This window comes from Lethenteron reissneri, chromosome 39, assembly GCF_015708825.2.
Source record: "Lethenteron reissneri isolate LAM-NWPU_2019-01 chromosome 39, ASM1570882v1, whole genome shotgun sequence".
Classification (NCBI taxonomy): domain Eukaryota; kingdom Metazoa; phylum Chordata; class Hyperoartia; order Petromyzontiformes; family Petromyzontidae; genus Lethenteron; species Lethenteron reissneri.
Window position 1 is genome coordinate 1,215,641 of NC_083817.1, and position 26,841 is coordinate 1,242,481.

At 50.9% G+C, this 26,841-nt stretch overlaps 1 protein-coding gene across 6 annotated transcripts in view; it reads left to right on the top strand.

Moving 5' to 3' along the window:
- Positions 1-26,841, top strand: part of LOC133351979 (interleukin-6 receptor subunit beta-like) — a 95,962-nt gene that overhangs the window by 44,632 nt on the left and 24,489 nt on the right. For 5 of the 6 annotated variants that reach the window (XM_061567635.1, XM_061567636.1, XM_061567638.1 and 2 more), the window contains 10 exons: positions 11,016-11,105; positions 16,353-16,388; positions 17,324-17,465; positions 18,929-19,024; positions 21,502-21,659; positions 23,221-23,366; positions 23,545-23,698; positions 24,549-24,631; positions 24,759-24,969; positions 26,369-26,707. In XM_061567635.1, coding sequence (XP_061423619.1) covers positions 11,045-11,105; positions 16,353-16,388; positions 17,324-17,465; positions 18,929-19,024; positions 21,502-21,659; positions 23,221-23,366; positions 23,545-23,698; positions 24,549-24,631; positions 24,759-24,969; positions 26,369-26,707 — 1,426 coding nt within the window. In that variant the 5' untranslated portion in view covers positions 11,016-11,044. Of the gene's footprint in view, positions 1-4,452; positions 4,589-11,015; positions 11,106-16,352; positions 16,389-17,323; positions 17,466-18,928; positions 19,025-21,501; positions 21,660-23,220; positions 23,367-23,544; positions 23,699-24,548; positions 24,632-24,758; positions 24,970-26,368; positions 26,708-26,841 lie in introns of all 6 variants that reach the window. The other variant, XM_061567634.1, reaches the window with a different exon arrangement.

Consider the following 26,841-nt stretch of genomic DNA (forward strand, 5'->3'; position numbering starts at 1 on the left):
TCTCTCTCTCTCTGCTTGTGTGTCGGTCTTTGTGTCTCCGTGTCTGTGTCTTGTCTCTCTCTCAAATTCCACACTTAACTTATAATTTAGCAATCTTTGGAAGAACGTAATCAACCAGGCTTTGCGTTAATTGTGTGTTGACCGACTCTCTGTGTTGCATTGCATTTCCAAATTTTACTAAGTTTGTTTGATTAAGTGTGTTTTCTCTCTCTCTCTCTGTCTCCCCTCGTGTTGTCGCTCTAGTATTTCCTGCAGTCACGGAAGCTCCAAATCTCTCATTGACATGTTAATTTCTCTACCCCCCCTCTCTCTCTACCCCCTCTCTATTTAAGTCCTCGACACAGAGGCGTTTCTTTCCCTGTGTGCCTATGTGTGTGTCTCTCTCTCTCTGTGTCTCTGTTATCTCTCTCTGCTTGTGTGTCTGTCTATGTGTCTCCGTGTCTGTGTTTTGTCTCTCTCTCAAATTTAGCAATCTTTGGAAGAACGTAATCAACCAGGTGGGTGTTGACTGTTATGTTAGTCGACTCTCTGTGTTGTATTGCATTATAGTTCTAAGTTTACTAGGTTTCTATTTCATTTGTACCTGATGATGATTGCTGGTGTTGCAATCAAAACGTTGTATGCTATTATTTAATTGATAATTTTCTCTTTCTGCGTGACTTCACCGAAAGAACCAAAGAGTTATCTATGGTAGTTTATAGATAAATCGTCACGATACATGTGCTTTGGGGACACAGTGGTCTTCAGTGTTGCCAGCATCGTTCAATGCAGCACTGCGCATTGATTGCGATGTCAATCACTGTAACGTCAAGGAACAAAGTACACCGTCTCATTCTCCCACGTGTGGTTTGGGGTATTAAGGCACGATGACCGACGTCTCGGTCCACGTGAAGTTTCCAGCACGTGGAGCGAAACGTCCGACATCGTGCCAAGCAACTTGCGGTTAAACCCGAAAGCACAATGGGGAAATCATTCACAGCAGCAGCAGTAGCGCTGCTGGTGGTGGTGCTGGTGGTGTTGCTGCTGCTGTTGTTGTTGCTGCTGCTGTTGCTGCTGTTGCTGCCCAATGGTGTTGCCACGGAAGTGCTTCAAGACATTCTGCGGTGCTGCTCTTGCCAGCAATGTTTGCCATTGGCTTGTTTTGTATCATGCCAGGGTATCGTCTGTGTTGAGCACTCCTGCGAATAGTATCATGAGTCCAGGTACAAGCAGCAAAGGCATTGGTGTTGCTGTTCTCACACTATATTATATTGGCATGCGTCTGCAATTCAGCCCTTTGAAAGCACAGATTTAATCTGAATGTATTCCCATTCTGATAGACTATGTGGTGGCCATTAGATTGTAGTACAGCAAGTAGGTCACTCACGTGCCTCTGCACATGTTGAGGGGTTTCTTGAATGTGTGGGGTTTCTCCCGGATATTGCGAATACCTGTGAGGTTCAAATGGCTGATGAAGGGATTGGTCCAACATCTCAGCGGTTCCCCTGAAACATCTTCTTCTTCTTATCACCGAGTGCAGCTCTCCTGGCTCAGCAAGGACTGCTAGCGATAGGAGTTTCAAGATTATAAGAGACCCACAGGACATAGTCTCGTTTAGCAAGAGTGACCTGGGGCATGAGTCTGCCGGTCGGGTTGGCGATGATTGCTGCTGTGCACAGTGCAATCCCAGTTGAGTAATCTGCGTCGTAACGTTCGAATGTTTGCACATTTGGACCCTGACGCCGGCACGCAAATGCCTGCTCTTGCGAACGATGTCAGGGGACCTTTAACGTCCACTGCGAAGCTGACGGCGCGTAGTATTATAGTACCGCGGTCATTACAGCGACAGCAATAACCAGGGCGGCCGCTGGCCTCTAAACCTCTAACCTCTGCATTAACGCGCCACAGCCGGGCTGCGTCACCGCCCACATTGCAGTGGCTCACACAACACAGGGGAGGGACTCGCGTGGAAAAGGTCGCCGGTTTGACCTCCCGGCGCGTCGGCTGACACAGCGGTGCAAGTTTCACAAATCCACCGGGCAGGATACACGGGCACAGCACAGCGAGTCGATGGGCAGGTCGCGTGCGGTGGGGTAAAGTGTGGGTACTCTCGCCACTTCCAAGACATTTCGCCAGCGTGGAAGAGTAGGCCAAAAACACCCTTTTATAGACTCTCTCTCGCGCTGCCGCACGGAGGCCCTCCCGCCAGCGGCGGTGCGAGCGAGCGACTGGAGGCCTGCACCTTCAGCTCGTTGCTTGTTTGGTCGTTCTGCGTAATCATCGCCAGCGGGCATCGCCAGCCCCGGTAAAGGTGAACGCCGGACGCGAGACAGGTTGTGCCCAGCACGTCACAGGTGTGGCCCAGCACGAGCACGTCCCACTTCCTGCAAGTCTTCGCGCGCATACAAGATTTAAAGTCAAGTGCCCGTAGGCCCGCCGCCGCCGCCGCGGGGTTTGCACTCTCGCGGGTGAAGACCTTGTAAATGATTGATGGGACTAAGCAGCGCAGCCTTCTGGCGCACGGCATCTGGAGAGCTCGCTGATAGACGGAAAACTAATACTATCAGCATCCTGCCCGGCAACAGACGGCTCTAAGTGGCTCTCTGACTGTAACCAGACCGCCGCGCGCTCTGGACGTGCATTATTTAATTACCTTATGCAAGGTTTGCTGATTTGAAACCCGACTGGCCCATCCGGGTAGAGGCAACTTCCTCTCCCGTCAAACTCCGGGGGTCTCCAACTTGCCGAGTGATTTTCCAAAGTGCCAATTTCCCCGTGGGTTCTTTTGTGCCGAGTTTCAGTCACGTGACTCCACCGTTGATTATTTTCACGCAATTAAATAGGCAAGTGCTTTATTTTTTAAATAGAAAAATTACGTTTGTATTCCTGGTGCCACGCCACTAGTGAATGATGGGGATGCTCTATCCGCTGTTGGCTTCAGCACCTCCTCACAACCCCACCGCCCCTACTGCAACAAGGAGACGAATCACTATTCCGACGGCTCTTATCTGCAAGAGAAGAGTCTTGGATGAATGTGCAGCATCCAAACGCCACTGCACCTCAAGTCCACGTCACTTACAGATCTCCCAGACCGATGGGTTTTTTTCAATGCTCCTCAGCGCCCCGTGGCACGCCCGCCGCATTTTTAACGAGTTGGCAACCCGAGGTCTGTCTTGAAAGTTATTGATGGGTTTTTTTTTCTTTGGTTGCTGTTGCTGCTGTGTTCACGCACCACGGATCTTTTTTGTAAAATAGTGGGGCAATTGGCTACCTTTGAACATCCATGTAACAAATACATTCAACACTCTAAATGAAGTGTGTTTCTTTTTCTCCATTTGCTCTTCAACACAGCCGAGGCACGCCACCTTTTCCACCAATCCGAGACATACTTCTCAGTCAGCCTGGATCTCTCAAAACTCTGTAAAGCATACACTGCAATACAGTTCAAGACTGCGCCGGTACGAGAGCACGGCACAAATCAGTTTCTGCCACAGATCGTGTCAATTCCCAAACTTCTTCTTGGTTCTTTCGGTAAAGTCACGTAGAAGGGAAGTAATAAAATAATAAAAATAAAACATAATAAAATAATTCTCACGACGTTTCGGCCACAACGCAAGCAGCCGTCCTCAGGTGAGGAGCAAGCAGCCGTCCTCAGGTGAGGACGGCTGCTTGCGTTGTGGCCGAAACGTCGTGAAAATTATTTTATTATGTTTTATTTTTATTATTTTATTACTTCCCTTCTACGTGACGATGAATCCCTGCAGTCACGAAAGCTTTAAATCGAAATTCCCAAACAGACTGCGTCAAACCCGGACAGGCGGCGACCTTAGTACAGCTCCGTTGACGCTCAAGAATTAGTTTAACGAAAAAAAACACGACATTTCAGACATCACTAGAGTGCCGGTGATATCGTTGTAGGATTCGTAATCAATAAATGGGGCTGAAGGCCCATGGTGGATATCCCAGCCTCTGACATTCGAAGTGTTTATTTTCAGTGCTGTACCTCTCTTTAAGATTCGGAATGTATACGCAAGGCTGACACATGTTTAAATTTGGTTTCATGTAGATTTAAACATGAAGCATATCTTCCGCGAAGAGAATGGCTTAAGATCCTCTTCATATATCCTTACTAAGACCGTTTGGCCCCATTTCATGCCGGACTACAGGCCTCTCACACGAAGTCACTTCACACTTTGTACTTTTCAGCTTAATGTGAGATTTACGCATTTGCGTTGCACACGGAGCTCTTGTCACATCCACACCTCTTATTGTCATAAGAGGTTCAGGTGGAGGTAGTTGGGGAAAGGGGGGGGGGTTGGATCGTCATCATCTGGGCCTCTTCCCAAGCGTCTCTAAGGCCCTGCCAACAATCATCTCATCTGGAGCTGCATTCCAGGCAGCGCTTGGCTTTGCGAAACAGCGGCGATGTTTCCTTCCCCGGCGCTAACACAACCAACATGTTTGTGCGCACAGCACGCCTGCTGCGAAGCCTCCTCCTCCTCCGCCGTCGCCCGTTCGTTCTCGAGCCCTCGCTGCGGCGAAGTGGGAACACGAATGGCAGCCAAAGTGTCAAGTTGCCGCCCTTTGAAGAAGAACTCACGCGATATCCGTGAGTCTTGACGAGTTAAGCAAACACTCTGCCGGGGGTTGAGGCTTGAGTCACCGATATATAAATGCGTCGCAGATCTCGACTGCAGCACCCATACTTACAGCTCGCAACTTTCGCTCCATTCACGTTCATAGTGTGGGTTTTATACCTTTCGTCGCGATAGAGATCATCAAATATGAACCTTATTCTCAGCCGACCACCTCGAGTTACCGCTGCGTGCATTGCTAATCAGAATGATAGTGGAATAGATTTGATATCCGCAGCATTCTGATCGCGCAGGGCTATCACAAAGGTGTCGATTCACAGACGGATACAATCTGCCGGTAGGGAGTGATGTTTCCATGGTGATGTCACAAATAAAATGCATTTCCATTCCCGATAGTGGCTTCAACGTTGTTCTCTGTCTCTTTGAGCTGCCATTGATCTTCAAACGGGGCTTCTGGTTGGTACAGCTTGACACGAGAAGACAACATCCACGGTGTTGCTGACACTACCGCAAGGCGTAGTCATTTAAATGCGAGTGGTCATGCGGAGGGAGTTATTTTCCTCGTAACTTAACAGTGTTATGCTGATATATAATCATGCTGCAGAATTACTCATATCTGTGGAAACCACTCCTCCATAACGAAATAATTCTTCAAGCGTCGAAATTTGTGTTAAGTAGCAGAGAAACTGTCCCAGTTTCCGCAGCTATTTGCTGATCTGTCCAGGAGGAGTTTGCCAATCTCATTCTGGCATCAGCCTCAGTACGAATCAACACATTAATCAAGCCCATGTTTTTCTAAGTGTGTGATATGTGACATATCCTAAAGAACAGAATCTTTTTCCAGTTTATCATTTTGTTTTATAACACAATAGAATGTTTACCTGCACAAGACGAGGTTCGGGCTCTCCTACCTCGCGGATGGCCATTCCCAGACGTTTTGTCTGGGAATTCGTGGCCCGTGGCCAACTTGCACAAAAACGAGCGTGCAGATTCCCACGTGGCCAATCACCGGGGGTCGGTGCGGCCACCAGCACGGCCGATGGAGCGGCCTTGGCCAGGGCGATGGGTGGCCATGCCGATGGGCAGCTCGCACAACCCCAGCAGACCCCCCCCCCCCCCCCCCCGCTTGGCCACGCCGTTACATTTCTAGAAGCTCCGAGGCGGCAGGGGCTTCGCCCAGTGGAGAGCGATGGCCAAGTGCGGGAAGGCGGCTCGCTCAGACACGGCCACCCTCACGGCCACCCCATCCAGACCCTGCTTACCCTGGTCCCTGCTCCCACCCCCCCGTGCCCCCCAAAAGGTCCCGCTGCTGCTGCTGCTGCCGCCACCCGCGTCTGCTGTGGAGGAGGGCCTGCCTGTGGATATTTTACACGCCGTGTCTACACGCACCCGAGTAGGTGACAGCGATAAATTGTCGAACTCATGAGACCTTCTGTGCATTGCCGACCGGTATCACGTCACGGTATCGCCATCGTCTGCTTCATCGAGCGCAAGTCGCACGCTCGGTGTGGTTCGGTCCCAGGGAATGCGAGCAGCTTGGGAGGCCGCTGACGAAGCGAAGCTGGCAGGAAATTCTCAGAGTCGTCAGCTGCCAGAGTTTGTTTGGCCAGAACCGTCGGCCTTCAATTCACATCCCGGCAGCTCGCAGCGCGTGATGTGCAACACGGCCGCTCGCAGTCCGATCGCGGTCCAACTAAAACACGCTTCGCTTACACAATCATTCTTATCAGAGCAATGCAAAATATAAACAATACTTTTTCTCCGTACTCAGAAAATGTGATTACGTTAGCATCGTCCATAGTGTTTGTCTCAGCTCCAAAACGGAATTGTAATCAAGCAGAGGCCGACAGCGGCGGCGGCGGGGGGTCGCAATTCCTGGAGTTGGGAGACGCTGATCCGTGCCACCTGTGCTGTAGCTGGAGCGTTGACACCGACTTAGCCGCACTCACAGCCGCCCGGCTCATCAGAGTCGCTCGCCAAAACCGCACAGATCTGCTGGTGACGTCACCGAAGTAACTCAAACTCCTTTTGATCCGCAAGAAAAAAAAAAGGTGGCATGAAGAACGATTTCCTGGAACCAAATTTCAAGCTCACAACCCGGAGCGCTTGAGAAAGTGCCCAGCGCGTCGACGCGTCACCGAACCCGCAGCCCGAGCAGTGGCAGCTGCACAGGTCGCCGTCGGCCGGCTTCGCTGGCGGCACGGGGAGTTTGGGGGGGTTTGGGGGGGGGGCTGCATGGGGGGTGGGAATGCTTTAGGAACAGCTTGTACCTGCGCACAACCATTTGCAAAATTGCATTAGTGCCTTCCTAATATTCATCCAATTCACTTAGCGTTCAAGCGGAGTACATTTCACGTTAAAATTCGTCATTACATTACTTCAGGTTTTGTTACTGTGATGCAAAATGCCGTTGTGGCCCAGTATGCAGACGTGGCTTTGGCCGTGCGTGAGGGAGAGAGAGAGAGGGGGAGGACGAAAGGATCGCAACGAGTAAGCGATGGACGCCTGCACGCTGGACACAAACTCTCCGCTGATTGTGGACGCAGGAGAGGAAGAGTGCCGATCGGTGCGCGATTATTGACATGCGACTTCAAGCCGAGGCCCTTTTGCAGCGCCAGGATGAATGAATGAATGAACAATGATTCCTTCTCTTGGCAATCGCAGAGCGAGCATTCTCAGAGGACCAGCCAACCAACAATGCAACCCATACACACGGCCGGAGCTGCCAATGCTTCAGAGCACACACACACACACAAGGGGGCCCCATATTTAAAATACTTTTTTTTCCCACGGCCCATGACTAGAATGTCAAATTCCCAGTTTTGCGACCCCTCTAAAAAATACACAATATATGATTATATTGAAACAATATAAAACACCGGAAGTACAAAACATCAGTTACGATGTATTCGTTGTTGGATGAGCCTCCGCAAGCTATCACCTCCTCTCATGGCCTCGATATACGACCATGCATCGAGCTTCTGCACACCATCCACACGGCGGAATGCTCAGGAACCGTTGCCACCTTTGGCTGCCTCTAATCGCATCTCCGATTAGCACGGTTGGCTACGTACGGTGCGAAAGAAGTTCAACGCAGGTACACAGCCTCGCCCACCACCCATCATCTCCCCCAGTCCGAGCCCACTCACCTTGACGGCCAATCAGCAGCCCCTAACTCGCACGTGTTCCCCGACCCACGTGGTCCTCTTTACGCGCTCTCGGCGTAATTCAAAACATCTGCACGTGTATAAAATACAACGTAAACGACCGAGTCGGGGGGTTATTACAAGCACAGGTCAAAAATACATCACCATTATCATTAGCGCCGCCACCTTGATGACCGAATCATGCCCGGGCGAGTAAACCTCGGAACATCTGTGCGTTTGTGGGCCGTGTCCAAAACCCGTGCGTGGCAGAATTCGATATCTGTAGATTGATGCGATGGGCTTGGTGATCCCAACGCACTGCCCATGTGGGTGCACTGCGATGGGAATTATACGCAGTCAGTATATTTCATGGGACCTCCTTTGCCAGTACCAAAATATGAGAATCGGTTTTCCCCTTTTTTCTGGCAACACGCCTTTTGGCGTCCCCTGGTCATACACTGTTTGAGACGAGGCTCGAGAAAGCTGTCTCTAGTGTGGACCAATCAGCTTCAAAGACAATGCATATATTATCAGAATGTTTTTGTTTGCATTCTGACCACAAGTATTGTGGTTAATGCAGACATGATTCCTTGAAAAGGTTTCAGTTTGGTGTTTTAACATCTTAACACAACTGTTTTGTTGCCAGAAAAAAGGGGAAAACCTATTCTCAGTAAGTATATTGTACGTGCAAAGTGTGTGGAGTGGGGGGGGCGTGAGGAACGTCCTCGTTGTAAGGATGCTGCGATGTTATTTGAAAGAGAAGTGGGCACGCGTGCCGGTGTCGCGGTCCAAATTCGAAAATGACCCGCAAATGATGCAACTTGGACAAAGCCGCCAAGCGAACGTGACACGCTCTCCCGCGGAACGAGCGCGGACTCCGCTCGTCTGTTTCATGGAGCACTTTACCAGAGCCCTTCCACACTGGAAGCAAGGCGCAAATAGACACCCACACACACACACTCCACATTGGAGTTGCATTCGTCGTTTCCTGCTTTTGTTCAATCAAGTATGAGTGTAAATTGTGCTTCAAGATGCAAATACGGTTGTTTTAAAGATTGTGTATGAAGGACAATTGAATGATGATGGTTGGGTAGCTGTAATCTTTTCCACGTGTCCTAGGTGGTGCCTTAAGTGGTGTCGATGATGAGGATCCAATGGACCATTACTGTGACCAAAGACGCGGAGCTTTGATCTACCAAATTCAGCGCAGATTCCACAGTCTTGCAATGGATATTTTGCACTTTTATCAACGTCTGGGCTGAGACCATCAAACTCGCTCCACATCGGGCTCTGGTTACACCTTGGATTGTAGCCCAGGGATTAAACCCAGATCTACGCTGTGCAAAATCGGTGGCCTCACATGGGCATCAGCATCCACCGGTCTAAGATCACCAGACCACTTCACGAAATAACTCAGTGTGGGAATCCTTCCTTAAATGGTTTTGGCAAAAATGTGGAACAATTGGCCAAGATTTCAGGTTTGTTTTATTTGAAGTGTTATTTATTCCATTAATCGTTTGAAAAATCGACAGGATGAGCCTACATTTACACTGGTATGTCCTTAATATTTCCAACGCAAACATCTAATATGATATTAATAATTTAAACTTGCAGCGCACGCATAATTAACTCGCTCTGAAGAGAGAATACAAGTCTGAGGTGCGAATAACGACGGTATTGGAATGAAGCTCCATCTCCCAACAGAGCACATAGACAGTGACCATAGTTACTCTGTGGAGAGAGGCAGACTGACCTTCACCTGTTATAGGGAAGACTGTACTTTATAACGTAGAACTCTGTCAATAACAAGGGTTCACGATAATTGGTTTTTTACCCTTCTATCTGGCAACAAAACTGACACCTTTTTTGTTGCCAGATAGAAGGGTAAAAAACCAATTATCATATTTTTTACTGGCAAATGAGGTTCCAATGGTGTAAACAAGGGTTCACGTTAAGATCCAATTTGAGCTACACCAAGGATCGTCATCATACATCTGGATTTGAACGTTTTATTTTCTGGAATTCTACCCATGTCAGTAGAAGGTCTAGCCGAGTCCAGGGTTATCATGAACCCAGGGCCTTTCCTCCATTTGGAGAATGGATTCCACTTTTAGTGCCACCTGTCTGGGTTTGGTCCAGACAGACCTGGAATTAGGCGTTTGTCTTTGGGTGGCAGAAATTTACTTGTGCCGAGATCTGGTACCCGTATGACTGTGTCGAAATTTATTGCAGTAGACTGCAACGTTTTCATAACAGACAAAGGCCGCCTGAGACATAATACATCTGGGTTTGGGCTGCGTGAAAGATGACGACCCTAATTCCACACCGACCCGCATTGAGAAATGGACATAAGTGGGTGAGAGTCTACGATGCTCACAGGACAGGGCTGAATAAAAGAGGAATTTTCTTCTAAACGCCTCTAAAGGCTTCAGCAAAGTGCTAAGCTGTTCATCGTGTGGTGCGATGGCTCGGCACGCAGCCGTGTATGCACACATACGTAAACATTGACGTGTGTCTGGCCGAATGAGACACGATTGGACAGCTCTGTGCTTGGACGGGGATTGAACCATTGTGACCTGCCACATGACTCTAAAAGCAAGTGGCAGGGCACGATGGTTATACAATCGGGTGGCATTCTTCCAAAGTGAATGTGGGCATCACCCCATTCCTCCTGGCAAATTGGCAGTACAATGTCTGTACAAAACAGATGATTGGATCAGACGGGCTTTTATGGAAATGTAATGCCGGCAGAACTTTCCACAAGCGTGGAAGCTGTTCTTTTAAGCTCTCGGGCATCAGGTATTCTTGCAAGAGACGCTATTCCTTGAACGGACTCCGACCTGAGTCAAAGGGTCTCGATGACTGCGGAAGACAGCAGCACATCTCTTGCGCGTACTTCTTGTGTGAATTCAGTGGAGTGACAGCGTTGTTCACAGCAACTTTTTGCGGGTTGGTGGAGGAGGCAGGGTTGGATGCGCAGTGACTGGCGAGATTGACACGAAGAGTGAACGCTATCTGAACTAGTCCTGGCTACCATCACCACCGCCCCTACACTCTCTATGATGATTTGTCATCCATCCCCCGCACCTCCGACACCTCCGATTAGAGCAGTTGGCTACATAGGTTGCGAAATAAGTTAAACGTACATACGTTTAAATAGTACGATACCTCTGTTCGCATAGTAGTTTTCGTCGGTTTTTTAAAGTAGCAGTTTTCTGGAGTTCTTGTTTACCTATAGAGCCGCCCTGTTTGTATGTTGCAGCTAAGCTCATGGCTATTACCTTTTGTGTTCCAGGCCTAGCATCTGCTGGGGGCAGCACCGCCATGGCACGCAGCGCTCTGCTGGGGCTGCTGCTGCTGCTGCTCACTGCTCACCGTGGCGCTGGTGAGTGCTCGCATCGCTCACCGTGCCGCTGGTGAGGCCTCTCCTTGACAAACAGCGACGTCGGCATGGCCCCGCCGGCCAGAGCCTTCACAGTTCAGCAGCCACTCACGGCCGGCGAGTTTTTGGAACACGTTAGATTACCATTATTCCAGTCCTAGACAAGATTGCATCAGTCGACGGGCACGCGCCGATGTTAGCGGTGTTATTTAATTGCATTTTGAAAGGGATTTAAAAACAAGAGTAATCCTGGAACACGTGTCGTGTCTGCAAACTCAAAAACGGACACCTCACTGCCCCTAGCAAGGGGCACAACGGCAGACTGTCAAAATGCCACGTGGTGACCTCCCATCTGCATGACAGTGACAGCTCCATGGGCAACTGAGGCAGCCCAAGGGGGGAGACACACAACTACAACATGGCACACACGAGAATTCTCGAATGTCCTTTGCTGAACACCACGTGATGCCTGCAGCCTTAAACAAACATTATGCATCGTGGAAGCAAATCCAAGTTTTATCCAGGATCAATCATGCTTACCATGAGATTTACATTTTTATGCAGCAATGCAGAGTCTTATCCAACTGGATTGTGATATGCACATGCTGTGATATGTAATATAATCGCGCAAAGTTTTGACAGATTCTTCGAATTGATGTTTCCAAGAATCCTGTTAATGTTTGACCCCCCATTAGACAAAGTCACGGCAATGTCGCGACTGCACAAAACACGACCCCCACTGGGCAAGACCCCCACCCAGCGAGACCCCCACTGGGTGAGACCCCTACCGGGTGAGAACCCCACTGGGCACAACCTTGGCCGACAATGAGCAGCAACGCGCGCGGTGTTTGACAAATGAGTTGCACAACTCTCGACGCTTTCTCCCCCAATCTTGATCCCATTGCACGGAGCGCGATCCCAGCCGCTGACGCTTCCCCCGGGCACGGGCCACGTGGGGCAGCAGCTGACCGGCCGGGCCGCGCTCCTCGCACCCGTAGCCAATGGGGAGACGGCGTGGGCGCGTCCCCCTTTTACTGTTGTGCGTTTATAGGGCGTCACCATCGTAATCATCATCATCAGAGGTGGGCAATCCACTGCTGGATGAAGCCGTCAGAGCAAAAATGCGTTTGCATGTTTCGGGGAAGGGTTCTCTTCGCACTGTTTTTTTTATTCTGAGTTTTGGGGCAACCTGTTGACCAATGTGCCCAGTTTGCTTTTGGGTACGACCCTAATAGCAGCACAGGTTTACAAGAAAGAATCCCTCCATTTGCGGAAGCGTGAAGCTCCTGAAAAATCCGTGAAGGGAAATTCCGTCCATCGAACCCGAGCTTTCCCCAGTCGATGTCCGTGACGTGTACAATTGGAGATTCGTTCCTACGGAGACAAAAACTAAAAAATACGGCCCAAAAACGAAATACATTCACATTTTGAATGCAGCAAACCTTTTTAAAGCACATATTCAATGGAAAATCGATACTCTTGTTCAAAATAATACTCGGTCATGAAATTAAAAATACTGTACGGCACTGGCCAGAAACTGGTGATTGCTGTGTCAGTTGGTGGTGGTTCAGCGAGGTGGTGGTGGTAGTTTAGCGAAGTGGTGGTGGTGGTGGTAGTTTAGCGAAGTGGTGGTGGTGGTGGTTCAGCGAAGTGGTGGTTTAGTGAGGTGGTGGTGGTAGTTTAGCGTGGTGGTGGTGGTGGTTCAGCGAGGTGGTGGTGGTAGTTTAGCGAAGTGGTGGTGGTGGTGGTTCAGCGAGGTGGTGGTGGTAGTTTAGCGAAGTGGTGGTGGTGGTGGTTCAGCGAAGTGGTGGTTTAGCGAGGTGGTGGTGGTAGTTTAGCGTGGTGGTGGTGGTGGTTCAGCGAGGTGGTGGTGGTAGTTTAGCGAAGTGGTGGTGGTGGTGGTTCAGCGAGGTGGTGGTGGTAGTTTAGCGAAGTGATGGTGGTGGTGGTTCAGCGAGGTGGTGGTGGTAGTTTAGCGAGGTGGTGGTGGTGGTTCAGCGAGGTGGTGCGGCGAGGTGGTGTGAGCCACACGAGCCGAGCTTGGGGCACGGCAGGGTGAAGGTCGCGGGACAACCAGGAGAGGAGGTAAAGCGCGAACCATGGGGGGGGGGGGCAGCATGGCACGCATGCTACGACTACCGACAGACCGAGCATTTGTTCCCTTCCAAACAAATGATTTAAAGATTAAATATTCCGTAAATGCGAGTTTAATTTAACGTGTATCGAATTCGGTACCTAGTTTACGACTCGTGCATTGAGTTGCCATAAAACGACGGATGACCGTCCTAAAGTTGTCTTCGTATAGAGTCATCTATAGTGTGTGTGCTCCCCTTAGACACGCAGAGAGCTAAAGTATTGACGCTTTGAATCCACTTGTCCCCAGGCTCTTAATGCCAGGAATTTCTCTCCATGTGTGGCATCTTTCTCTCTCTATCTCTGGGGCAGCTCATATATAATTGTGTCGTAAATAAACCTTCTGCACGCAGGGTCACTTTTGTTTGCTTAAATGAAACGCTCCATCATCTCACACTTTTCTATCATCGGACCATCCGCACAATCCACTTCAGCTTGCAAGGCGGAGAATACACAAATTGCTGAACCCCAATTCCTGCGCGCATGTCCAACGATTACCAACTCCCACACACCGATGATGACGACCTGTAAAATTCCACGTTATTCACGATCAGCCTGGCAATTTATTGCAGCGCCACGCGATACGTTTTCGCGTTTAAGAGGTGCTGCGTAAAACAATTTGAATAGAATTAATTGATTGAAACGGCAGTCCTTAATATGATGAGATTGTGTTATGTTTAAGTGCTGGCTTTGAGTGGTGTGTATCTATGTATACAGTAGTGTATGTATCCTACATCGGGGTCTGAGCATCTTATCCGACGGTGCAGTCCGTAGCACATCCACCCGCTGTTATAGTGCGTGCAGAACATGGGTCAATTCCTACAGCCACACAGTGACACCTTTGTGGAATTGCTAAATTACAAGACCCTGTGACATTTGAAAGAATATGCCGTTCTTTACAAGCGTAATAACCCAAAGGCAATTTGTATTTAAATATATCAAAGAAAAACATGTACTTCCACATGAAACGAAACCACGCCTTGAAAATGAACTTGCCAAACATCTGTACAAGACCCTCCTTAAAACGAGTATTGAGACTCAGTGAGAAATTTCAGTAAATTAAAGATGTTAATGGCACACAAACTTAGAATAATAAATTAATTGGATAAATATTCCCACGGTGGATTCTCCATGGTTTGCCAGGCCGCAAACATTACTTCGTGTAGCAGCACATGTGAAAGAGCATTGCCCTATACGATGTGGTTCAGGGGTAACTTGAAGCAATATCAGAGGTACCGTAGTTTTGTCTTGTATGTTGAAATTATGTTGCACTGTACGCAGTCAACCGGTGCGAGGGAAGGACAACTAAACACAAGCGGCTTTAAAAAATAAATTTTCAATCTAAATTGTAAAGTGCATAGCTCCAGTGGCTTGCTAATATCGGGAGGAAGAGCGTTCCAGACGGCCTCAGAAGCGCATTCCGTGGGCTGTTCTCCAAAATGCGAGGCTGCACTGCGAGAGATCCGTGACGCTGATAGCACAGCTGCTATTTCTGACCAACAAACTATTTTAAATCCTCTGCGTTGCCTTCTTGCCCACGAATCCGGTTATCTACGGGGATCAGAGGAACTTCGAGTTTCTTGTGAAGCCAATAAGCTGCACCGCTTGGGCTCCGGAGCCGAGAGCCTCAGTCACGGTTTTGATTTCGCTGTCGCGTCGAGGTCACTGCGGGTCCCGCGGGGGACTGCACGTGCCCTCGGCGTCGCGTCACACACGTCACGTGGCGTTTCGTCACACTCGCACAAAGACGAAGACACACCCCCCACCCACCGTGTCGCCTTAGCAGACTGTTGGGGCGAGCGCTGTTATAGCGAGCGCTGGTGTCGCACACTCGCTGACAATTACTTCACTGGACATGGAGAGGGGCCTTGGATTGGTGTGAACTTGATGCAGGTGGAGCAGACTTTGTACTTTCCAGCTGTGGGATTTGATGCAACGCCTTCCCCGTAGCCCAGCAAGTGTGGAGCGCACACATTTGTCCTTATTTTGTGTAGAGTGCATTTAATTGAAAAATGTAAAGTGGCTTCCTGCTCATGTAAGCAAGCAGGCAGTGTTCATATTCTGTTTACAACCCTGATAGCAGTCGTGGAAATTCAACCATTTGTAGAATTCACCACAAGGAGGCACTTATTTTATTGATCTGGGAAGGATGAAGGGCTGAGTCGACCCCGACATGGATTTCGGCTCGCATCCTTGCGAACCACGCACACTGCACTCGCGGCACCGGTGTACATTTGGTTTGTTTAATTTGTTCAGCCAGGTGAGAATTTAAGAGACCTGCGTCAAATCAAATAAAACGGCAATTGAAATCAGCACAAAAACAATTGAATTTCATGGGGGAAATCAAGAATATTACACAAACGTAAATCAGTGATAAATGAAATATTACCTTTCACTTCAGTCGGCACGGGCAGATTATTTTCAGATTGATCATAGTAAAATTACAAGCAACAGACAATGTGGCAACCTATGATAGAGATGAGTGTTGCATTTAAGAATCCAGCCAGCGTTGCTGCACGATACACACGGGCAAGTACCGGGGAGTGCCAGGCGGGGTTTCATCTGCACCGCGTGGGTTTACCCGATGGACTTCCCAACCATCGTCGTGATCTGCAGCCCTTCCCCGCTCAAAACGCCTCTTGGTTTTCTCCTCCACAATCTGGGAGATGATGGGATGAGTTCAAATGAGAGAGAGAGAGACACGAAGTTCATCGTAAATGAGAATTGCGAGAGTGGAGGGGAAGACTGCAGACTGAGACTTACGATTGCACTTGAGATGCTGCATGGCAGCGGTGGTATGCATCCGCAAAGCATTTTCAAGGCACGCCGCCGCAGTTGAACCATTTCATGTTAATGGAAGTTGCCCTTAATTCGAAAGACCCGCAAAGCTTGGGTAATTTCAACAACTCCCAAAAGACAAAAAAACCCAATCAATATTCGCCTCCCCCTGGAGAGTTCAGCCCATTAAGATGAAGCGATCGTTAGGGAGACAGGAAGAGTCAGCACGCGCGGGCGAGCGCAGCGTCGCAGTAATGCACTCGGAGAGCATTAACCCCGAAACTCTTCCTTCTCACCCCCCACCTCATCACCCCCACCCCCGGCCCCCACACCCTCCAGGTCAGACTCCGGAGAGTGTCCTGGACAGCATCGACGGTAAGATCCGCAAAGGTGGCTCTGTGTGCGTGTAGGTTGCGTGGGCCATCTTCGCAGGACGAGCACGAACGCGTAGAGAACGTCACCACTGCGCTGTCGCCAGATAAGCGCCTCGCCATGCCGTGCAGGACATGGCGGTTAATTCGCCACGCTTCAGTACGCGTTGGTTAAGGCGGGGAACAGACGTGAGAACATACACGTACAGTACAACAATGTATGTTTTCTGCACCGACCTCTGCCGGTAACGTAGCCCTGCTGATGTCCAAGCATCGACAAGAATAAGATGAAAGCGCGCGTTCTCTTGCGAACGTAGGCTCCTGCGTACGCGTTGGGTTTTGTGAGAAACGCGCTCCTGTCGAATACGTTTAATACGTTTGTTAGCCCACAAAACGTGGAGGCGTTTTGAAAGCACAGCAAAACAAATCAACACACGCAGAGTTATTGTTCACGCCCTGGCAACGATTGTTACTGGACACGCGCCATCCTGCAAGGATCACGATCATAATTTGCAAGAGCACGTGATGCGTGGAGCTGATGTGAAGCTGCACTCACTCGACCCCAGGGCAGCTGTGTGGTCCTCTCTGGCACCGCGCATGCCGTTCACAGGGTCACATGACCCACACACCACCACCAACAACAACACACACACATTGCGACATGCTCGTGTTCCATTATTACGCACAAAAGACAAAGATCGCCCTTATAGCCTTGACAGACTGTTGGGGCAAGTGCCTACAGCGAGCACCCACAAACCACACTCGCATCACCCGCATCAAGCCGCGCCACCACGCGCGTCACCCACCGCGATGTGTCGACACCCCGACTCCGTTTTTGTATCGAGCATCGTTCGGCACGGTGTCCGTCGACGTTTCTATCCACGTGCTCGGGAGCCTCTTCGAGAACCGAATGTCCCCCCACCCCACCCCCCATGACAGCCTCGACCCCGTGCTTGCTGGCGGATGGCTCTCCGAGCCCCATGATGTGCGTGCTCTACAGTGCGAACGAGGACTTCATGTGCCATTGGTTCGCGGGGCTCGACTCGTCCGCACCCACCGCCTACAAGCTGAACTGGAGGTCGTAAGTGACAGCCACCGCAGTGACCAATCAAACTTGATCTCTCTCATTTATATTTTAAAAAAAGGGTTCCTTAAACATCCAAGGACCTCCGCATCCCCTTTGACATCGTACCTCTGATTAGTACGGTTGGCTGCGTACTGTGCAAATGAAGTTAAATGCGTACGTAACGCGTACACCAGTTGTGGAGCATAGTGTAACACATTTCTTGGATTGAGCAAGGTCATTATAAGATCGTGGGAACAGAGATCATGATAACATGGGTCCTTCCTTGCTTTTACCCTTTTTGGCAATAACACGGGTGTTAATCAGATGTTCAAACACCAAACGGAAACCTTTTGCAAGGAATCATGCCATCGACACCTGTTTTATTGCAAGAAAGGCTAAATCTTCTTGGTTCTTTCGGTAAAGTCACGTAGAATGGAAATAATCAAATAATAAAAATAAAACATAATAAAATAATTCTCACGACGTTTCGGACGCAGGCAGCCGTCCTCAGGTGAAGAACAGGTCTGTCGAGAAGACAGAGACAGAGACTGTCTTCTCGACAGACCTGTTCTTCACCTGAGGATGGCTGCTTGCGTTGTTGCCGCAACGTCGTGAGAATTATTTTATTATGTTTTATTTTTAGTATTTTATTATTTCCATTCTACGTGACTTTACCGAAAGAACCAAGAAGATGAATCCCTGCAGTCACGAAAGCTTTAAATAGAAAGGCTAAAACCAATTTTTATAGAGAGATCATGACGTTGGGAGGAAATTCAAAAGTGGAGCCTGGGTGAGGTTGGACGCAGAGAAATGTTGTGGCCTAGAGCATGGCGAGTGGGTGAGTGGTTGTTGTGGCCTGGAGTGGGAGTGTGGTGAGTGTGTGAGTGTTCTGGCCTCGTGTGTGATGGTTTGTTGAAGAATGGAGGAGACTGGCCGGTCATTCTGGTCGAGAGTCCTCACAAGAGACTTGTGAAATGTAAACACAAATCCTGGGGGGCCTCTGAACAGGTGGCAGCCGTGTTGCATATATTCAAATAGCACGTTGCCGAAAACCATCATCTTTAAACATTTTGTTATATTGCTTCTCGTCGTTACCTCTTGAAACGAGAGATGGTTTAACGTGGGAGTAAAGTGCAATTTCTGCACACAGGAGGCGCATGTGCTGTCCATGCAATAGATGATCCATATATAGATGCCCCACTGATGTGTAACGGCCCCCTTTCTTCTCCGATTGCACGCGATGGCCCCATATCTCAAAGAGTTGAGAGCTAATACAACGTAATACGTTTCTTGAGTTTGGTGGCAATATATCGCTATTCTTTGCGTGGAGGGAGGCGGCACATCTATAAACAGACCACTCGATACCACAAAATAACCCCTCGATCGCATCGTAGCCCGCACGTCGCCACCACGGCCTCGCCTGGCAGCGCGCTGCCGCTGTTGATCCGCGCCTCGTTCCCGACCCTGGCCACGTTCAGGGAGCACGACTTGCCGAACAACGACACGACGTCGCCTCCGCTCGACGTGGACCCCAGCTGGGAAGACAGCCGCTTCTACGACATGCAAGGCGACCAGTGAGTAGCGCGCGTCGTGCAGTGGCGCCAACACGGCACTCGACAGGCGCGCGGAGTCGGTCCGCCCTGTCCCCTCTCCTCCAGTCGTCAGTGCTTGCGAGGGGCACGTGTCGGATCAAATGTATAGACAACAACAATAACAATACAAATAAAGGATGGGTAGGCACTCTGCGTTGTGTTCTGTCCTCCGGAGAAGTGGGAGACGCCACAAGAGTCGAGCACCCCGGGTTTGTGAAACGCGAACACTTTATTTCAAAGTGTTCTTCCTGCGATAGTGATCACAAGCACCCTCCACGTCACGACACCGCTTAGATTCCTCTGTTTAAAGGATTGAGCGCCAGGGTTCATATTCTAGACCCAATTATTATACGTATTTTATATATTTAAATACACTTTAATATCGTCAATCGTGCATATCTTCATTACCACCAACTCGGTCAATTAACATAACAAAGTTCCTGTTAGTCGATTGGCGCAGTTAATATAAATGTAACAGCTTTATATTATTGGAGCTAACGTAACAATGCAGCTGGCAGTGAGGAGTCAGCCCAAATCTAAATTGGGTCCGTGCCCCCTACTCTGCTGTGCATGTGGGGGCCCGGGTTACAATTCCTGATCACCATCGCTTCGTCTTGTAACAATAAAACATAAAAGCCACAACTGTCTAGCCCAGGGGTCGGCAACCTACGGCTCCGGAGCCGCATGCGGCTCTTTACGGGCTGCTTCTTGACGATATGTACGTATGTACAGTATGTACTCAGATGCATTGCGGCTCTTGAAATACTGAATTTTGTACCGAATTGGAAAGAAATGGCTCTTCTTGTTATTTTGGTTGCCGACCCCTGGTCTAGCCGTAACTATAATTGTCAGAGTGCACCATCATGCGTGCGAGTCATCGCAGTCAAGCTCGCACCGGCTACACGAGCACGGGGCCTTGGAAGAACCTAACAGATTAAGGGACCCCCAGATTCGGGAGAAAAATAATGCTGGGTGCATCAATGACCAGTTCAAGATTTCCGAAGCCAGGGGTCTTTAATGAGTGCTCCACCACTGTTAGTTTGGTTGTCGACAACAGTGGTAAGCATTCGACACAATAATTAACACAGTGCTGAATTCATGAAAGTTTCTTCTCATCTGTCCTGTCCGAATCTTTCATCTCCCTGCCATACCTCTGTATTTCTTACTCACCTCTTGTCCTTCATGTCAGGGATAAGTTGTATCAATGTTAAAAGGGGTTGGCTCACAAAAAATCATTTCTGCTCATAGCTTCGCATAAAAGGGCGTTTCCTAGTGCTGTAAGGCTCACCCTAAAACATGCAACTTTTAGTGATAACCCAGAGGCTCGCAACCGGAACATCACCACAGCGAGCCCCGTGAGTCTCCGTCTAGCAGGATGCAGCCGTGACTTCGTGCTTTCGTCTCCCCGAGCGGAGACTTCTTCTCGAGCCCCTTGATATCGCATCAGGAGCTGTGCCAATTAACCTGGTAATGCATGCCCTCCCACCACCAATCGGGTGAGCATTGTTATTACTCAATCATTGTTATTACTCAGTCATCCTCCAGCGAGATAGGATGCAGCTGTTTGCGTCTAAATAATCAGGAGCTTCCGTGGCTTTACACAAGCTGAAGGCCTTCTCGCACTTCGCTAACAACAAGTCGATCACGTGAGCCACCCAGGCTGGCCGGCCACATGTCACAGGTGGCCCACCCTGGTAGGTACAGGCCCCCAGTGGGCGAGTACTAGCCACCTTAGCCAGGCGATCGCTCACAGACCACGTCCCTCCACTGCAGCAAGCGCTGCCCTAACGATCCTCCAGCTGGCTCCCAGCAACGGGCACTGCTCCGTCTCCTCTGCGACTCCTCCCACCTGTGTAGGTGGAGTTCGCGTCTCAGAGCGAAAATAAAACAATGTAACCGGTATCGGCCAAACTTCCCAATGCTGGAAAACGACTCAGTTTCGATTCCACAGAGCAACATCACCCCTACTCCTGAGAAAACCTGCCCATGGTGGACGATGCCCTTGGTGGACACTGCCCATGGTGGACAGTACCCATGGTGGAGAGTACCCATGGTGGACATGTTAATATATTCGACTGACCGATCCCCGTTGGCTCACGGGACACGGATGAGAAACGATTGAGACAAAAACTAATTTCGTAAAGAAGAGCAGAGGCGCGAACAGAGCACGTGCAGTGCAGAAATCTCAGTAAAAGACACGCATTTACAAAGAAGTGGGAAGATACAATTGACAACAAAAAGCGAAGTATGAATGACATATTGCACGTACTTCGAGCCTGGTCACATATCTAAAGTGAACGCAACATTCTGCGAATCGCTCACGTAGTCACCTCCGAGGTTTTACTCTCAATCATCTTTGCTGTCACATCTCGTGTATCTGCGCGATGCCACGTGCGAGCGAACCGCGTGCGTTTCCCGTTGACCCTTGACCTCTCGCACGGGGCGTGCTGCGAGTACAGGCACCTGCGGATGGCCTGCGACGAGAAGGACGGCTGCGTGGTCTGCAACCTCAGAAAAGCCCACCTCGTGGTGGGGGTGAACTGCATTTACGAGATGTGGGTGACGGCCAACGGCACGGCTGTATCCAACCACCTGCAAGTCGAGCCCCAGAATAAGAGTACGTGCCCTGTGCCCCTCTCCCCTCCCGCGTTGCCCCACGGACACGGCTGAAGTGTTATACCAGCTCGAGTGCGCATGGGTTTCCTCCCACCTCACGGGGGGGGGGGGGGGGGGGTTGCCCTGGGCATGCGAAAAACAAATCAATGTAGCTCAAGGGGCCTTCTGATTCGCATACAAATATGCGTGTGCCAAATATCAGAGCGAAAACCAGATCCTGATGAACATGAACAGCTCATAATTCTTATAACAATCAAAATATATTGAATTATTCTATTACCTTGATTACTGTGCACAACTGTAGCATAGGTGAATTGCGCATCTTGTCGCGTGACAAACCCAAAATGTATTTCTGCTGAGGAACCTCAATGGAATCAAACCTGTGATGTGTGGATTGCAAGTCGGGCCTGTAAACCATCACACCGTGGCAGCTACCCCCACCAGCATGTGCCGGCTTCACGAGGGATCCTTATTTTGGAATCGTTTGACACCAACACGCGTTCGTAATGAAGCTTTGCCAATTAAAAAACATACCTGCAAATGACCCAATTTGTGATCGCACATAGCAACCATCGCCCACTAATGGCAAACCAGTGGCCACTTTCAGACCAGGTGTCAAGTCACCTTGTGTCGCACAGGGGCAGCTGCCACTGGGGGTGCCCTTTCTTATGTGTGGAGTTGAGATGCGATGTAAAGCGCTCAGGGAATGTCCGGCGTATACGAGGGTGCTATATCAAGTACTAATCACGACGTTCTTATAACCACCACGATGGTTGCTCAATATCGCAGCCTTGCCCAGCGCGGCCGTTAACATGAGCAGCGCAGTCGTCGGTGGCAGCGAGAGCCCGCGCGAAGTGCCCACGTGTGCCTGTGTGTGTGTGTGTGCCGGTGTGTGTGTGTGTGCCTGTGTGTGTGTGTGTGCCTGTGTGTGCCTGTGTGTGACTGTGTGTGTGCCTGTGTGCGTGCCTGTGTGTGTGCCTGTGTGTGTGCCTGTGTGTGACTGTGTGTGTGCCTGTGTGTGTGCCTGTGTGTGTGCCTGTGTGTGTGCCTGTGTGCCTGTGTGTGTGTGTGTGTGCCGGTGTGTGTGTGTGTGCCGGTGTGTGTGTGTGTGTGCCTGTGTGTGTGTGTGTGCCGGTGTGTGTGTGTGTGTGCCGGTGTGTGTGTGTGTGTGTGCCTGTGTGTGTGCCTGTGTGCCTGTGTGTGTGCCTGTGTGTGTGCCTGTGTGTGACTGTGTGTGTGACTGTGTGTGTGACTGTGTGTGCGCGTGTGCCTGTGTGTGTGTGTGCCGGTGTGTGTGTGTGCCGGTGTGTGTGTGCCTGTGTGCCTGTGTGTGTGTGTGTGCCTGTGTGTGTGCCTGTGTGTGACTGTGTGTGTGCCTGTGTGTGTGACTGTGTGTGTGCCTGTGTGTGTGTGACTGTGTGTGTGCCTGTGTGTGTGTGTGTACCTGTGTGTGTGCCTGTGTGTGACTGTGTGTGTGCCTGTGTGTGTGTGACTGTGTGTGTGCCTGTGTGTGTGTGTGACTGTGTGACTGTGTGTGTGCCTGTGTGTGTGTGCGCTTGCAGTCCTCCTTCCTCCACCGAGCGATGTGCAACTGACTTCGGAGCGGGACGAGCCCACGCAGCTCACGGTGCAGTGGACAAAGCCCTCCTTGATCCACAGCAAGTGCCAACTGCGCTACCGACACCAAGGGACCAGCCACTGGACCACGGTACCGACGACCCCGGCGGACTCGCGCCCTAAATTGCTCGCCGCCGAGAGAAACGCGGATGGTCGGACGGGGCAGAGCGAGGGGCGCGGAGTGCCGCCGCGTTCGCGTGGAGCCCCTCGGGGGTGAGCTGGGACGGTCGTCGTTGGCGCCGTGACGGGAGCGTGCCTGTCGTTGGCAGGTGAACGACGTGATGGACAACGCGTCGCACTACACTGTGTACGACCTGGCGCCCGGCTCCCTCTACTGGGCCCAGCTGCGCTGCCGCCTGATACCTGAAGGAGAATACTGGAGCCCCTGGAGCCAGCAGCGGGTCGGACAGACACCTGACGCAGGTGCACGCCGATATTCCCGCACGAGCTGGTACCAGCCCCGTCCTCATGATGGGGTGCCCATCAGACGGACAATCGCAGTACATCTCTCTCTGTCTCGTCCCAATACACCTTGTCGATATCTCGCATGTCATCTCACGAGGAGTTCATCATTTGAAAGGGGGAGGGGCGCCAAAAATATGTTTTGCTCTGGACCCCCGATGTGCGAGCATGGGGCCTTCTCTCTTCATCTCACTCCAGCAACTGTGGTGATACACGAGATGTGGGATTTTCCCTTGGTCAGTGAGTTTTTGTTTTGTTTACCCACATGTGCATCACCGTTCTAGTCCTTTGACTGGTGTCATGATCTGGGAACGAGCACGGCAAATCGTTACGTGTCCCCTAATAGAACCGTAACGTGCCAAGATCCGCAGGTTGCAAACATTATAAATCAAGGGGCGAGAAATGCATTCACAAGAGAGATTTAGGAGACATGTGTCTCCAGAGAGAAATATGACAGTTGTAGGGAGATAAAAGCATGTGCCAGTGTCACACACTGTGTGCCTTGTGACCGCAAATCCCACACGCTGACCAAGGCAATAAAGTTGATTACCTGAGTCGGGGTTATGCAGTTAGCCACAAGACCGCGACAAGCGATGATTAACGGTGCACTTGAGCTCACGCCGTGGGTGAAACTTGTCCAGGGGGCCCTAGTGAGGACGTGAACTTGCACCCGGCCCTTACGGCACCACGCAGGTAAGGGAAGGCTGGCGAAGACGGGGAGCTCGTGTAGCCGCACAACGGGGAGCCGTGCCACCTTTCCCAGGGGCGTGTTGTCTGACCGAGTGCCTCCCATGCATCTCCGCGTCTCCAGTCCCGCTAGGGGCGCCGAACGTGTGGAGGGAACTCGGCGAGCCCGACGCCCGCGGGTGGCGGGACCTCACCGTCTTGTGGAAGGTGAGCCACCGCTTCTTTCCCCGTGTCCAAAATAATAAAAATAACGATTCGAAAGTTATTTCGCGACGGAGACTTCCGTGCCACATCGTCGTAACTCCACCGCCGGACGTCGCGTGCCCGGTGGCAGGATTTCCCGGAGAAGCAGGCGCGCGGCCGCGTGCTGCACTGGCTCGTGTCGCTGCAACCGGGGAACCGGGAGACGAAGCTGGAGGCGCGGTGCCGCGGCGCGACGCTGCCCGTGCCAGCGAACGTGTTCGTCCACGTGAACGTCCGCGCCGTCAACTCGGCGGGGAGATCGGACGCCGCGGAGCTCCGCGTCCCGGCGCTCGGCCACCCCGGTGAGCGCTCCCACACCACCGTGCGGCATCGTGCGGGCAGGGCGCGTACGGGAGGGTGCTGCTGTCACGCCTTAGCCGGTTTCATTCGGGCGCTGGGATACTTAGCGATGGGGTCACGCCAGGCCACGTGATGAGCGTCGTGTACACGCACGGCTATTGTTTACTGATCCGCTGCTGGACGATACCCTCCCTGTGCTGCGTGGGTCACGGCGGTGTTTTGACCCTACTTCACCACGCTGGTTGATGAAGGCAGGGAGCATAGACCTGGCAGCGTAGACTACAGAACCACGGGATTGTCTCCACTGACTTCCGCTGACCACCATCTCAAGGGACATCACAGGGGTGCAAGGTTAACGTGCTGCCACATTCTCCAGGTTGACCTATTAACGTATAGACGGCAGCCAATCAGCTCAGGGTTAGGGCGGCTCATCGGGGCAGCCGAAGGGCTCTGAAACTGTTCCAGTGGCAATTCATGCTATGATTGTGCAACCATCACACACCACGCGGCTTGGATAGTGAGGTGTTAGGTTCCCCTGCAGTGGTGTTTCAGTGTCGGCATGTTTTGATAATTACCATTGGTTATCAAGGTTATTCACTTTGCATTTAACGTGCCGCCAATTCCACACGAAATGCGCCCATTCCACCGCCACAGTTGGATTGAGTGCGCTCCTAACTGGACGACAGTCTTTATACTCCGATGTAAACTCCAGTTTTTAAGCGTGGAGTGTTGGCGAGTATGATTCACTTCCAGTGACCTATGACCCCTATTCTCGTCATGGCGCCCACTTGTGTATGCGCGTGTGTGAACCCGGCAACCCGAGTTCGAATTCCGCACACAAAACCATAACAGTGGTGAATATCTGAAGTGGTTCTGGGCCTCCCGTAGGTCGACTCAGCCTTAAAAGAAGTACCTGGTGCATTGTGTAAATAACAGCATTGGGGAGGCAAAGGGCATGGTGTTGACCACCCACCCCATAGTGTGCCGTGCCGGCCTTCATTGGTGCTCGCTAACAGCACTTTTTAAAACTATTTTTACTATAAACAATTTTTATGTTACCAGATAAGGTCCACTGAGCTATCTAGTTTATGTTTTCAGAAGAAACCTGGCCACAATGTGGCTTATTATTTGAAAAATAATTTATAGCAGCCAAATTATCTAAACACATGTTTCTAAATGTGGAGAGAAAAACCGGAGGACCCAGAGAAAAATCCACGCGACCACGGGGAGAGACACGCAAACTCCAAATACACAGCGGCAGCAGCAGGCGTCAGGGTCTTGGTCAAACCCACGACCTCCTGCATGCCAGGCGAGGTAGTTAACATCTCGCCACCGTGGCGCCCCCTTGCCCCAACAATCTGTTAAGGCTTCACGGGGGACCTTTGTCTTTGTGTGTGACAGGGTTGTTGCCTCCACTGCAGCTGAGCGCCCACAGCCAGCCGGGACCCGATGGACGCCCGGCGTTGCTCGTCACGTGGGCAGCCCCAGCATGCCACCATCACGTGGTCAAGGGCTACCTGGTGGAGTGGAGTCAAACGAGCCGCTCGACGTCGTCATCCACGTCATCGGATCTTACGTCGGCGTTGCCGCCGACGCTTTCATCGCTGCCCTCGTTAACCTCGCCTTCGATGGCAGCAGCAGCAGCACTGACAGCGCCATCAACGTGGAGCCCGTTGCTCACACCCAGCCTGACCAGCTGGGCCCGGCTGCCAGCTAACAGCCTCTCCTTCAACATCACGGGTGAGGCATCGGGAGCCGTTCCGACATTTTAACAATGCACCTGTGTTTCCTGGAATTGATTGAGGAGGACACGGCATGGCCATGTCGGCTCCACGGAACGCTACTGTTATTGTATCTGTGCGTCGTCCGTTGCC